This window comes from Falco rusticolus, chromosome 7 (assembly GCF_015220075.1).
Source record: "Falco rusticolus isolate bFalRus1 chromosome 7, bFalRus1.pri, whole genome shotgun sequence".
NCBI classification, from domain to species: Eukaryota; Metazoa; Chordata; class Aves; order Falconiformes; family Falconidae; genus Falco; species Falco rusticolus.
Window position 1 is genome coordinate 27,385,740 of NC_051193.1, and position 15,031 is coordinate 27,400,770.

Below are 15,031 nucleotides of genomic sequence, written 5' to 3' on the forward strand. Positions count from 1 at the left end.
TATTGTTTAACAAGTTGACCCATTTTTAGGCATCTGTGAGATACATTATTGCACCTTCAATTAGAAATTAGAGTCCAGAGAGTCTGGAGAGCCTTCGAATCTTGCTGGTGGGCTGATCTTACAGTCTTTGCACAGTGGGGGTTTGCAGGGAAAAGTACTTACTTCTGAATTCATTTCCGCTTCTTCTTGGGCTGTTTAAAGAGAGCAGGGCTCCAGCAATCCCCTGCAGCACGTGAAGTTTCTGGTTGGTATGAAAGCAACAGCCAGCAGCTGATGTGAGCCATTTTTCACAGATTTGGCAGCCAAAAATTCCAGGCTGAGATCTTTCACGTGAGGGGTCAGCACGGTGATTGTCCCTAACAGCTCCATGTGCCTCTCAGATGTGAACCAAAAGCCCAGAGCCAGGCACACAGCCGGCCAATTTCTGTTCCAGCTCTGCAAATGGTGCTGTTAGTGCCGAGTCGACAGCGGTCCCGTGCTGCTGGTGCTTGCGTGGCCCGCAGCCGCCCGCCCAGCCGTGCAGACTGGCAAACTAACAGGCCTCTTGTTCTTTGCTTCAACTTCCAGCTCTTCACCGAGTATGGCCGGCTGGCCATGGAGGAGACATTCTTGAAACCTTTCCAGGTGAGTCTGAGGGTTCTGGCCAACACGTGTCCCCGCTGCTGGAGGTGGCTTGGCCCCGGGCCGGGTGGCTTCACCACGAGGTGTCACTGCAGTTTGCAAGACAGGAGGAGATGGTGATGCCTTGGGACTGGCTCAGCTGCACGAAGCAAAGGCTTTGTGCTTTCCTGCCCTCAGAGAGCCTTCCAAACACATCCAGCATCCCTCTTTCTTCTCTCTCTGAACCCTTGCCATCCTGAGAGCTCTGCCCTGTCCTGCTGGGCTTGGAGAGCAGTCAGGTTGTGCAGAAGGTTTGTCATGCTGTCTACCCGGGGACTCTCCCCAGCCTTTGCTCTGAGGGGTTTGAAGCTGCCTGCCCTAGGAATCCCTGCTCCTGGCAAAATGAAAGGATGAGGATTAGCTCAGAGGTTTTGTGAGTGACAGCAGAGCTGTGGGAAGGCTCAGTTTAAGTGGGGTCTTAATTTCAAGTAAGGGACATCTGTTCACCCTGCTGCTTCCCAACCTGTGAAAATCTGGCATTCAAAGAAGGGAGAGTGTCGGCCAGACTCCAGCTTGCTCTGGACACCAGAGCTGTGAGCACTTGCAGGGATGGGAGGATAGTTGGCTGTGACAGCCCTGTCCAGGAGGAGAGTGAATATAGGTGAAAAGAGATAAAGCAGAAGGGAGGGGGGCAGAAGGTATCCGTGGCATGGCTGTGGCAGCTCACAAAAGCTTCAGTCCTTTAACAGATGGAGTTGTGATTTTGTATGGCTTTGATTATGGCTGCACTGAATCCTGTGCACCTGGGAGGGCGGTTGAACAGGTTTGGAAGCTTTTAGAGGTCTGTGGGACCAGGTGTGAGGCAGGGAGCAGGGCCTAAGGGGATGAAGGGAGCAATGCTGTGAGTTACCCCCGCATCCTCACACTGCAGTGGGGCTGCAGGGCTCATTGCACGATGGGGATGGTAAACAGAAGGAAGATCCCGTCTGTGGGGCTCTGGCCTTCTTGTCGTTCCTTGTACAGGTCGTTCCTTTAACCTGATGCTCTCTGGTGGTCCCAATGGCTTGGTCCAACTTCCAGCTGTCATCCACATTAGGTTAGGTGGTAGATGGATGAGGATTTGTGAGCTTCTCAAAGTGGGAGATAGCAGAGAGAAAAACATGCTGTAAAAACACAAATAGTAATTGGGAATGGGTTACAGCTATTTTACTTTTACCTTCTAACGTAAAAAGAGAATTGCTGTCCTCACCACGTTCCTGGAAGTCCTAAGGGGTTTATAGGGTGTCTGTGGTCAAGAAGTGGGAATAAAAGGTTAAAAAATACAACAAATGGACAGTCTGAGATTTTGGGGAGTTTTGAGGGTATACTGGGTGCTGGCATGGACAGTTGACTCATAAATGATGTGAAAGCTACCAGTAAAAATATATGACTTGGAGTAGCAAGAGCTAGGAGAAAATTGTAACATGGTACAGAAAAAAGCCAGACATTAAATAAATATTCTTGTTCCTTATTTAGGAACTATCAGGATAACATAGCCAAGTATTTCAGTGAACGTGAAATCCTTTCTACTCCTTCAATAAAAAGGAGGCTGTAAGGGGAAACTTGTAAATATGCTTAAGTCATTAGGACTGGATAATAGGCTCAGATTTTACCAAAGACTGTAATTGCTGTCAAGTCACACGGTTTTGTGGATAGCAAGTCTTGTCGAACAATCCCATTATCAATTTTTAAAAGACCATGAGTTTGGTTGATAAAGGTAACTATCACCATGATATGTGGCTTTCTGTAAGCCTTATCTCCCTACAGTGCTGATTAAAGGCAAGTGAACAGCATACCAAGTCAGCATTGTCTCTTTTAATCCATTGTAAATGGATTAAAAACTCATTAACTGATAGACGATAGAGCACGCTGAACTAATTTTAATAAGGAATCATCATCTTTCAGAAGTGTTTCCTTGGGGCTTCCCCCAGGGTCTCTCTGATTCACTGTCATCTTCATTAATGATCTGGGGGGAAAAATATCAAACGGCTGTTGGTAACTGTTGCGGATGTGGTAACATTTGGTAGAGGGATCGATGGTGATGTGACCAGGTGAGCAACGGAGATCTCCTGGCCACATCGCAAAGTGGGCTGGTTTCCTGCAAAGCACGGTTTTAAAGGCAGCCGAGTATTTGGATTAGGAAGCAGGAGAAGGGTGATGGCAAATAAATTGCTTTTCCAGTGGGGAGGATGAGCCTGGTGCTTCTCTGTGTTTGTGGTTGAGGCTAGACAAAGTCAGACTAGCAACAGGGAGCATGCTGTTAATGAGGGGCCAATTTAATGGTTAGGGTAGCTTAATGAGAGATGCAGGGGCTTCTCTGGGAGCTGGAGGCTTTAAACCGAGACAGCTTTTTTTGCAGAAGTCTACAGCTTGAGTTTCTTGGGTGAGGTTCCAGGCCTGTAAGTCAAACAAGCTGAACCTCTTTTGTCCTTAAAATATACAAATCTGTAAAGGAAGCTTTGGAAAGCAGCTCCTATAGGAAAATGCTGCCAAGCAGGGAGTACAGCAAAAGCATCATTAGTGGGGCAGTTGCATTGATCCTGCTGGAAGGGAAGTAATACTTGGCAGTGGAAAATTAACATTTCCCTTTGGCTCCTTCCTCTCCGCGGTGTGTCCTCACACTTGTGCTGAAGTGGAACCGCCTGTGCTGCTCCATGAGCCCTGGCCAGATGCTGGTCCTGATCGTGATGCAAAGGCTCTGTGTAGTGCCTGGCAGTTTGCTGAGTGGGAGTGGCTAGGGCACAGTAAAATCAGGAACAATTTTGCTTAAGAAAAAAGAAAATAATTCCTGAGTCAAACAGTGCAAGACATGCATAGCGTGTTTGTGGAAAAGTCCTAAACATGGACATATCTCCTAAGCATCTCATGATCTTAGAAAGAACAGTGTGTCCTGAAACAGCTGCCTGGGTGCAGTCACTGTGGATTGTCAGGCAGTTAGAACAGTGGGTTGGCCATTTCTCTCTCTCCTTTTTTTTTTTTTTTTTTTTAACCTTTTCTGATGTTTTATGGAAGAGAAATAAGGAAGGGAAATATTTTCCCTTCCTCCACTAAATCTTTGTTCTAAACATAGACAATTTCTGGGGATATTCCAATGAAATGGATTCTGCTCACTTGACCTGCTTATTCATGTGCATGAGAGGAACCCTGGCACCCCTGCCAGGCCCTCCTGGGCTTCGGCGTTCAGGGCTCCCCCCTCCAAGCCGTGTATTTGTTACGCAGGACACAGGTCCCTTGCACAGATGAGACACTGGAGACATGATTTCTTCTGAAAACTTTTTTTTTTTAAATGGATTAAAAGTTGACCATACTGGTATTTATTTATTTATTGCATAGGAACTTTGAATGCCTCAATAAAGATTACAAAAGCCAGTGATTTCTTATTCACCCTCGTTATCCTGCATCTGCTTCTCATTAAAAGTCTGTCTGGAAGGCTGCCCAGTGAAAAAGGCTGAAAAAATGAGCCTGTAAAATTCCCATAGGATGGAACTAAATGTGGCTGGAATTAGAGAGCTCGTTGCCTTTTGTCCTGGTTAGCAAAATTCTCTTTCTTGTTTTGCAGTTTAAATGATTGATGCTATTCTTCCAGCTAGGGGATCAGACTGCCGCCCAGCAAACCCATGCAGCCGTCGGGGGTTTGCTCCCCCCTTCCCTTTGTAGGACACAGCCACACGTGCGGCCAGTCTGCGTGGTCTGGGTGTCACTGTGGGCTGGCCCTGCACAGAGGGGTATTTCCACCCGTGGAGGTGTGAGACGCTGCTGGAGCTAGGCAGGGACTCGGGGCCGGGTCTCGTGGTGGCATGAAGGTGGGGGCGAGGGTGCTGGGGGGGTTCTGCCACCGCTGTGGACTCCAGTGTTTGCTGCAAGTGGTGGTGGCAGGGAGGGAGGCCCCAAAATCCCATGTGGACCCCCTTTTGATAACGTACGGCAGAATTAGGCATCTCCTGTAGCCACTCCTGGTCCTGTGTTAGCAGAGAACCACAGAGCAACAGAGAAAGATGAGTTTCTCTGAGCTGGCGCTGGAGCCGCTGGGGGCTGTATGGCACTGACCCCCATGTGTTTCTGTTTTCTAGTCCCTTATATTTCTTGTTCGTGACTGGAGCTTCCCTTACGAATTTTCCTACGGATCTGATGGTGGTGCAAGATTTTTGGAGAAGCGGCTGAAGGTGCGTTCTTTCTGATCTGGGTTCACTTAGTGAGCAGAGCTAGCCTGGGGGTACGCTTTGGGTGATGGAGACTGAGGAAGCAAATTGGCTTGTGACCCAGGGATGATACACTGCCATCACCTGCATGGATGGAGAGTGTGTGGAGCACGAGGGCGAGACCTTGATCTGGGGGATGACTGGTGCTGGAGGGTGTAATCCTGGGCAGGGAACAAGGAATGGGGTGCAGAGCACCCGCACCAGTGAGGGTTCAGCTGGGTGGCCGCAGCGCTGGCTGATAGGTTTGAACTGCAACGTGCTGGTTATGGGCACACTTAGCCAGTGCCTTAAAATCATGCAAGAGCCATTTTAGGAGCCTGAATTTCCTTGCCATGTTCAGTGGAGGGCTGAGACTGCCTGTGCTAGGCCTCTGCCCCAGCCCAGGCTCCCTGCGGGTCTCTTGCTGGGAGAGGTGTTAGAGATGGGAGTCAGCAGATTCCCAAGAGAGCCGGAACGATGTTTTAGTAAGAGGTGGTTGTACAGTAAAAATGATGGGCACGGGCTCCCCTGGCATTAATCAGGAAATGCATGGGTGATTTGGTCTAGAGAGGCCTAATTAAATGTGAGACAAAGAAGGCCCTAGTGGGAAATCCCACATGTTTTTGTATTCCAGTCATACATGGACATGCACATTTTCCGAATGATAATAACATGCCCCAGGGCACGTGGTCAGAGATGCGCTAGTTCCTTGGTCGCTGGAAGAGCCTTGTCTTTGTCCTCTATGCAGCGTATCCCTATGGAATGTCCTCCTGTGTTGTTTTTTCCCTCTGTAAGCAGCCAAAATGGAAAGTACCCCGTGCTTCTGCCAGCACCGTGGGCCCAGCATTACCAGTGTCCCTATCAGAAGGAAACTCCCTGATCCCAAACTGATCTCTCGCAGGTCTCAGGAAATCAGCATGAAGAGCTGCAGAACGTCAGAAAGCACATCCATTCCTGCTTCACCAAAATCTCCTGCTTCCTCTTGCCTCACCCGGGCCTGAAAGTTGCCACCAACCCGAATTTTGATGGAAAACTGAAAGGTATGAAGGCAAAGGTCTGGTTTTTAGGCTGATACCTTGGATGCCCTGGCAGACTGTTCCGCTGGTTCCTGAAACCTCTATTAAGTATTTTTCATGAAAATTCCAGGAGAGGAGTTGGATCCTCTTCTCAGTGATGTACACGCGCTCAGCTTCTTCTTCCGAGTCCAGCAGACAGAAGTGGAGGCAGAAAAGGTGTGGGAGGCTGAAAATGTCAAGGAGCCCCTGGCAGTAAGCCCTGTGAGGACAGATGGCTGCCAGGCAAATGGGGAAGGGCAGGGCTGGGCCAGGAGGTGTGTGTGGACGTGGTGTTGAGCCCCCAGTTAACTCCCGTGCCTCACCTGCAATTCGGCACAGATGCAGTGGTGTGGGCTGGTTGCTGCAAGGCAGGCTGGTGCTTGGGGAGGGTGGAAGGCCGGTCCTGCTTGCTATCAAGAGAATGTTACTTCACTTTGAAAAGCTTTCCAAGGAATATTTAATCTTCCTGATTTATCTGATCAGTGGTTTCCCTACAGGGCAGGCTTAGTTCAACAGGTTAAAAAAAAGAGGGGAAGGAAAAAAAGCTGTGGTAAGATTCTCCACTCTGAAAGAGCCACGTGCTGTGGATTTTTTTAGTTGTTTGTTGGGAACCACCTGCTTACCAGCATCACTGCTTACAGGCAGCTTGTGATCTTAGCAGTAGAGACAGCGGCCCATTAGTCACTTAAATTAGCAGCAGAAGGATGTTTTTCTCTGGTTTTATCTGCCTAGTGATCAGACTTGTTCTTCTGGCAAACTCGGTGCCAACTAGCAAGCAGGATGGCAAGGCAGCAGGGCTGGGTGTCACAGCACTCTCCAAACTAGCCGGCTGCAGCAAGGCCTTGTACTACCACATACCAACATACTCTTCATGCCAGTCCCTCTGCTGCCTTCTCTAGTCTCTCCTCATCCAGGGCACGCATTCTCTCTGCTTCTTCCTCCTCTCTCTTCCTCAGCTGCTCTCTCTTCTTTGGCTGCCCAACCTCTTAACAGAACCAGCCACAGCTGCACCTTATCTACATCATCCAACCCTCCGCCACTGAAGCCAGCCCACAGCTGTATGTTATCAATGGTAATTAACCTGCCTTCATTCCTCTACAGGCAGGCATGCTTATGGAAACTGAGCTGATCTCTCTTAGCTCCCCCCTTAATTTCAGGTGCTGAGTAGTATTGAATGAGTAGTGTGTGCAGAACTGGCACAGGAGTTGTCAGCTGTGTCTTGATGCCGTTTTCCTGTTCCCTCAGAGCCGTAACCAGCTTTTTGTGATCTGTTGGAGCAGATGTGGGGAAGTGTCCCCTCTCTCCTTACCTTCCAAATGCCTGGATGTTGCATTGTTTTTTCTGTCTTCAGTCTGTACGGTTTAATTTAAATGGCAATAAATGAATGTCAGGCACTATGAAGCCCTGAGAATGACTGTTAGGAGATGAGTCTGCCTCTGTTGAAGTGACACAAGCACCTCATGGACCCCTCAAACAGCACCCTGTGCCAGCCCTGAGCTTTGGCAAAGGGGACAGGTTGGTAGGAGCAGAGATTGTGCCTGTTCCTGGTACCTGCACCAAGGAGCATTTAATGGTGCAATACAAATGCACAGTCACTCGCAGGATTACTTAGCATACCTGTGCCAAGTGCCTAATCGTTTGCAAAAGCTTTAAAATGCTTTGCAATGAGAATTTCACTTATGGGTTTATAGAGGACCAAGAACTTGGCACAGAAAACCTTACCTGCTCAGGAGGTGGCAGGGATGGGAGCCAGAAAGCCTGAGCCCTGGCAGAGGATTTCCGCTACGGGTGCCATGGAGCAGAACAAAGGGAAGGCACGGCATGGGTCCATGCCCTGTACACTAAAGGTCATGATTTGCAAAGAGTGTGTCTAGGCAAGAAGCAGCTGCTCTCTGGCTGTCAGTGTTGCATGCACATTACCAGCATCATCAGCGAAAGCAGGTTCTTTTACCTATGCAGTCACATTTGTGTTTGCACATATATTTTTGAGACCATGAAGCTGGTTTGTGGATGTATGCACAGCTGTATATTCTGTCTGTGAGTTCAGTAACAAGTTAACTGGGGCCATGATCATTTCTGAGTACTGGCATCACTACGATATAGTGTCTGAGTCTCTGGCTTGACTCTCCTGCTCTCGTTTCACGTTCGCCAGTCTGCCTTCGGGCTGGTGCTGATGGCATTGGGTTTTGTTTCCAGAAATAGACGATGAGTTCATCAAGAACTTGAAGATTTTGATACCTTGGCTTCTTAGTCCTGAGAGCCTGGATGTTAAGGAGATCAATGGAAACCATATCACCTGTCGAGGCCTTGTGGAGTATTTTAAGGTATTGGCTTATGTAAGAGAAAGTGGGCTTATTCATCTGTGGCGTGCTTGCACTTTTGCTGTGATTAAAGGGTAAAGCAGCAGCAGGCAAGCCAGCGCTTGATGGCCAGAGGAAATGTTCTTGGTCCAGCTAATAGTCCTGACTGTCATTGCTGCAGAAAGCAAACACCTCCCGGTCGCATATTTGCCCACGCAGTATGGCCACCGGGTGGGCAGGGCTGTTTCCCTCCCCAGGAGAACTGAGGACCAGAGGGAAGGAGGCTGACGGCTGTGTTCCTGTTGCCTTTGGAAAAAGCTTAGTTTTGTTGTCATGACTACTGGGACATTTTAATGCAAGACATTATTGAGTAACTCTCACCACCTACTCTCCAGAGCTACCTGACTCTGGCTCCTTCTCCTTCAGTAAAGGATGGAGGTAGGTGCAAATCCAGCGGTAGAGATAGTGTGAGACTTGAGTGGCTGACTCAGGCCACCCAAGGAGTGGACCGCAAGCCATCTTAAGTAGCATTTTCTGACAGAGCATCCCCTGCCAAAGCCATCTTGTGCCAGGAACGTCCTCCTCTTCCGTGCTCTTAACATCCTGTTAAAGCTGTGACTGGAGCTGGGTGGGGGTGTTTGTGTGTCACTTGTGTGTGCCGCATTCAGTGTGATTTCATTGTCCGTGTGCTGTTTTGCAGGCATACATAAAGATCTACCAAGGGGAAGAATTGCCACACCCAAAGTCGATGCTGCAGGTATGCGAGTGTGAGGTGTGACCTGGTGGGCATTCACGCGCTATAATTGCCATTAATTTCCAGTTAATGGTCAGCGGTGGCCAGCTAGTGCAGTGTATTGGGTCTACTGTGATTTTGTTTCAAATGCCTTAAGTTTAACAACCCAAGAAATGGCTCTTTTGGAAAGTATTTGGCAGTCACGAGTCTGGTATAGCTTAGCAATTGTGGCAGCACGGCTTGTGGACTGTGGTGACTCTCTCTGCACACAGTGTCAGCTGGCTTAGCTGAAATGATTCCCCCACAGGTAAATAGCATCATCATTGGCTGCGGTGGGGCCGCACACGAAGGTGACATGGCCCTGCACGTGGGCAGTGGCTGCTGGGCTGCAGCTCCGCTCTCTGAGCCAGACAGCTTTGCGGGAGGTTGCAGCTGTAGCTGTTTACATATGACTGAGCCTTTTATCTGTTTTTTTGCTGTTTCCCACAGCTTAAGCCAAAGTTTTTGTTGCTCTGGCTTGGAGGGTAGGAATCCTTTCTCCATGCGGGCTTTTTCCTGGAGGGACTGAGAACTCTGGATGTGTCAGTATGGGATGATCTTATTTGGCATTGGCCAGAGGCTGGGGAGAGTACACTTGGCTAAGACAAGGGAGCTGTTTAATTCTGTACGTGTGCAGCGGGGTACCATGCACATGTCCTGGCCCCGTGCACATGTGGACCACGGGTACCCAGTGGCCATTACTCTTTACAGTTACACTAACCTTACCTTTCTGCAGCTGAACTTTGTACCCCTTTTGCCCTTCCTGCAGGCCACAGCAGAAGCCAACAATTTAGCAGCAGTTGCCACTGCCAAAGACACCTACAGCAGAAGAATGGAAGAGGTAGGTGGCTCTGAGCATGTAGTTTCACCGCGCTCATATCACCTGGTTCCCCTGTCCTCATGGGGAAACCTCCCTGCCTGCATTCTTGGTCGAGAGTGTCCTGCATGGACTTGTCCAGGACCGGTTACAGTGCAGTCAGGGTCCCAAAGGGGGTCTCTCCTATGTGCGTGGTGGAGAAGGGGCTTTCTCACAGGCTGGAGGAGAGCAATGCCGGTCAGGGTATCATGGCAGGACAGGGGATGGTCACTGTTTCATCCCATGGCAGCTTTTTGCAGACCACATGGCCTCTGCTGAATTTGCATCCTCTTCCCAGTGTTCCCCAGTGTGGGTAGGTGCAACCCAAAAATGTGATGTAGCGGGGTGGCAGTGCTGTGTGACCATGCAGCCCATGCTATGGCTGGTCCTAATTAGGGAATAGAGTCATTATAACTGGCTTTTCACCTGTGCCCTTCCATGTCAGCCCATCTCTCAGCTCTGGTGAGGGGATGGTTGTGATGTTTAAGGTGAAGGTCAGACGCCAGCCTGCCTCCAGCCACTTCCAGGCCCCCGCTCTGTTCATCAGTATTGGAGATTGCTGCCTGGTGGCAGGAAAAAGGGACAGAGCTGCATGGCCAAACTGCCTGTGGACTGCCCTGCACCTTAAAACGAATGTGTCCATACTCTGAAGCAGAAGGAAAATGCCGTGGAGCCTCCAGCACTAGAAAATGCCGGGGTTCAGGGTCCTGCAGGTCGGTGCAGCGCAGCCAACAATGTTGCCTGAGGTGCTGGCTTGGGCTGTGAGCGAACTCAGTAGAGGAGCTGTGGGATGCAGCTTCCCTGTGCAGACACCAGTTTTAATCTGCACCTTGCAGAGCTATCCCTGATGAGCAGCACAGCTGTGGGGGTCTTCCTGCAGGATCCAGTGGTCTGTGCTAAATGGGAGCCTGTAGAGCCCTGATTCCAGTGGTTAGCACAGCACAGGAGCTGTGGGTGCTGAGGTTTCTGGAGTGATCGGACTGTGTTTCCCACACAGGTCTGTGGTGGGGACAAGCCCTTCCTTGCGCCTAGTGACCTCCAGACCAAGCATGTGGAGCTGAAGGAAGAGGCTGTGAAGCTGTTTCGTGGGGTGAAGAAGATGGGTGGGGAGGAATTCAGCCGTCGCTACCTCCAGCAGCTGGAGAACGAGATAGATGAGCTCTACATCCAGTACATCAAGCACAACGACAGCAAGAACATCTTCCACGCCGCCCGCACCCCCGCCACGCTCTTTGTGGTCATCTTCATCACTTACGTGATAGCTGGAGTGACCGGCTTCATTGGCTTGGACATCATAGCCAGTCTGTGCAACATGATCATGGGCTTGACACTTATCACACTGTGTACCTGGGCATATATCAGATACTCTGGGGAGTACAGAGAACTGGGCGCAGTAATAGACCAAGTGGCCGCAGCGTTATGGGACCAGGTAGGATAAAGAGCTTTTGATTTAAAACAAACAAACAAACAAACAAACAAACTTCTACCAAGTTCTTAAGTGTTGAGTTTCCTGGGGCTTTTCCTCCCCTTTGAGATGGCTTTTGCATGTAGGGTTGTTAGATGCTCTGGCTGGACCTGCCTGGGCAGATCCAGCTGTGTGAGCTGGTTGTGCTGTGATCGGGGGGGAGGAGATGACCTGTGCCCCGTCTTCTTCAGACAGCGGGACGATGAGTTTTAATCCATTCCTTAGACCTTCTAGGTGGGGAAAGCAGAGATAGAGGAAATGGTTTCAGGTCAGTCTGTGGAGTTGATTGTAAGGGGGAGATGTCTCAGGGACTGGAGGTGATGGGCTGGGGGGTAGTGCCCGGTGGCTGTAGCACAGGTAGGCAGTGCAAGGAGCGTCAGAGCAGGAGTGAACAGCGAGGCTGGAGCTGCGTCCCAGGCCACCCCTTCCCCTGCTTGAGCCTGAGCCTCTGAATCCTGCCCAAAGTGAAAAGACAAGCCGTGTAGATCCCGGCTGTGGATGAGAAGACTCACAGCAAGCTCTTTTGTTCTGCCTTTTTTTTTCTTCTTGTCTTACCCATCACCAAATGCCAGCCTGTGGAGCCTCGGCCCTTGCGGGAACGGGGCAGCTTTGCCAAGGGTCCCTAGGGGAAGGCTGTCACAGACCTGGGGCTGCGCCTTTTGGGTGTGTGTGTCTGTATGTCAAAAAGGAAGGCCTGGATCTCCGCCCTGGTGCGGGGCAGGGGTCTGGCTCTCCCCCCTCTGCGGGAGGCTGAGCCCAGGTCTCGGCTCTGCCCGCTTTGGCACTGGGCTCCGCTTTCCCATTACAGCCACAGCTGTGCTGGCTCGGTGGGTCTCACCCGCTCTTTTTCGATTCCTTTTTTTCCCCAAACAACATGTGAAGCTCGTGGCTGGGCCCCCGTGTCAAGCAGGAACACTTCTGAAACCTTGAAGATGGTCACTGTGAAAAATCCCCCAGCTGCGTGGCTCTGCCCGCTTTCTGGATGGCGCCGCTGCAGCGCCGGCCCCGGGCAGGGTTATCTCGCAGCCCACCGCCGCAGTATTTTTAACGCTGGGTCTTTCCTGTTTCCCCTTGTGCAGCAGCCCTTTCCCCCCCTGATTGCAGGGGTGCCGGGGGGAGCCCAGACCCTGCGGGTCACCCCAGGCGGGGGAGCAGTCCTGCGGTGGCCTCCTGCTCTTCCCGTGGCACAGCCGGGCGAGCTCATTCTTTGCTTGGCCCTCAGAAGCCACCAGCTGCAGTCGTGAGTTTTATTTCTGTAGTGCTCCAAGGCAGAAAAGGCCGTTCTTAACAGCTTTACCTGCTCCTTCCCTGCCTGTTATCCACAGCGAGGTTTGGATTGAGAGTGAGCACATTCCCTTGGTTCCCGTTGCTGCACAGAGAGCTGCAGCTGGAGCTAAACATGCAGCTTTGGGAGGAAAAAATGGAAGTGTTTATTATTCAATTCCTTCATTCCTGAGCTGGGTAGTGGTGTTGCTCAGCTGAGCTGCCTTTAAAATAAGTTGGATGGGGAGGCAGCTCGTTGCCTGTATCCCAGGCAGGTTCATCCTGGCTGCCCTGACCTCCGCGGCCTGAGCATCTGCAGTAACCCCCCGCGGGCGCGCAGTGCCCCTGCGGCGGCTCTTTGCTCGGGGACCTTCCTGGTGTGTTCAAGCTCAGCATTTGCAGGAGTTAGTGGGGGGTTTAAGCAAGAACAAGACCCAGCCAGCAGGGAGCCAGAGATGCTGCCTGCTTGCAACTTGCCCAGCTGGGGAAAAATAAAGAGGTTAAAGTGCCTGCAGCTGCTCCCTGGCACCCTGCTGGTCCGCGTGGGCTGTGTGGCACAGCTTTCCAACCGGAGGGAAAGTTCTTCCGAGGAGCTGTGCAGGCAGGCGGTACCGGCCCTGCTGCGGGCACCGGGGCCCGTTGCGATACACAGGGCTGGTGGCCAAGTGGCCCGGGTGGGTTCATAGCCTTCGTGGCTCTGTCCCATGCGAGTGCTCAGGGTCCTGTGGTGGCGGGACCGGCTGCAGGAGGGATGGATGGAGATGTGAGGGGTCCTGCAAGAGGGGCAGCCTGTGCGGGGCGAATCCCCCTGGGAATACCCGGCCATGGTTGCACCAGCAAGTGGCTGTGGCCAGAGGCGTGAGCCCCGTGCGCTCCCGTGGATGTGCATGATACACAGAGATGCTTTTCTTTCTTTTTCTGTCTCCCCCTTCCCAATGCCTCTCCCCAGGGAAGCACGAATGAGGTAAGTGGCTCTTGTTCTCTGCATGCAACACCACTCAGCTCCCATGGGCCGGAGGCTGCCAGGGAAAGGCGTCTTGGACCCAGATGCACGTTTTAGCTGCATCGCTGCCTTTGGGCTCATGGAGGATGGGGGCTGCAAGGGCCCCGGGCAGCGGCCGGCATCCTGGCCCTCCACCTAGGCACTTGCTGGCACCTGGGCTCTGGTTGCTCCCTGTGATCCAGATGCCTGGGGAAGGTCGTTGAATGTGGGGCCTGTGCTCCAGGCAGTGCTGGAAGCCAAGTGGGGGAGAGATTTGGGTGGGGAGGATGTTTGTTATGATGGGAATTTTCATCTTTCTCCCATCAGTTCTGTTTGGGGATTTTTCCTGTTGTGCTGAGAGGTCAAACCAAAACACCGGTTGGTTTTGTAGCACCAGCTGTGTGGGCATCACACTGCCCCAGCAGCCAAGGAGGCCCCATACTTGGTCAGGCCTCTCTGTGCAGCTGGAAGTGCCGCATACTGTATTTTAGGCAAAACCACTCCATCCCGGCTTGAGTAAGCTGAACGCAGAGCCTGGGAGGCATGGTTTATCTCCGCAGCCTCCTGCTGGGGCAGCATGCTGAGCCCCTCTCGCCCTGCATGGCAGGGGAACTGGGGTCAGCAGCCCGTGTGTGCCAGGCTCCGGTGGCTCCGCTTGCCCGGCACCGCAGGGGCACAGCGCTGAACTGCTTGCCAGGCCTGCGCCGAGGCCACCTGGAACCTTGTTTAGGCAAAGCCTCATCAGCATCTAATTAAAACAAAAAAGGCATCCTTACTAGTCTGTATTAGTGTGCATGCATGTTAATCCAGTAGGTGTGTGACGGAAGACAGCTTTGTCTTTTCTCGTGTCACCGAAGCCTGACATCTGTCAGTGTCAGCGCACCTTTCACCCGCTGTTATGTGGGGAGTTCCTCAAAAGAAAGTCAGGGCGGCTCTCACAGGTCGGAAGGCCATTTGAAAAAAAAAGGTGTTGAAAATCAACCCATTTTCCCCCCAGCAGCCAGCCCAGTCCGGCTGTTTTGGCACTAATGCTGAGCAGCTAAGAGCGTTCCTACCTCTGGGTCCCTGGGCTTGGCTGTGGCTTGCACAGCAGCAGGAGGCAGGACCTGGTCTTTGCTATTAATGAGCTTTTGAACAGATCCCGTCAGGTAAAAGTCAACTCCGTGAGACCAGTTTTGCAAGAAAAAAAAGCCTAAAATAGCGCTAAGTGCTGCAAGGTCACTCACTTCTGGAGCGTTTGAAGGTGTATTTTCGAGGAGGAAACCCACAGCAGCTCCATGAAGTGTCCTCCACCAGCCCACTACATTCCCGATCCCAAAACACATGGCATGCCAAGCCCCACATCCCTTTCCTACAGCCCATTTGGGATGTGGGCAGCATCGCTTGAAACACCCCGGAGCCTCAACAGCCCCCTCTCCCTCACTGTGGCTTCGGCCTCTCCAGCTTCGCTCATCTTCCCCGAGCACCAGAGGAACGCATCGCCCCGTGACTGTTCCCATCCTGAGCTAATCCCGACTCGGC

General features: G+C 51.6%; 1 protein-coding gene across 2 annotated transcripts in view; it reads left to right on the plus strand.

Moving 5' to 3' along the window:
- The window catches only part of ATL1 (atlastin GTPase 1), a 32,404-nt gene that overhangs the window by 15,432 nt on the left and 1,941 nt on the right, over nt 1–15,031 (plus strand). The window contains exons 6-13 of one of the 2 annotated variants that reach the window (XM_037395454.1): nt 568–624; nt 4,710–4,802; nt 5,719–5,857; nt 8,069–8,196; nt 8,873–8,929; nt 9,714–9,785; nt 10,798–11,229; nt 13,478–13,492. In XM_037395454.1, coding sequence (XP_037251351.1) covers nt 568–624; nt 4,710–4,802; nt 5,719–5,857; nt 8,069–8,196; nt 8,873–8,929; nt 9,714–9,785; nt 10,798–11,229; nt 13,478–13,492 — 993 coding nt within the window. The remainder of the gene's footprint in view (nt 1–567; nt 625–4,709; nt 4,803–5,718; nt 5,858–8,068; nt 8,197–8,872; nt 8,930–9,713; nt 9,786–10,797; nt 11,230–13,477; nt 13,493–15,031) is intronic. The other variant, XM_037395455.1, reaches the window with a different exon arrangement.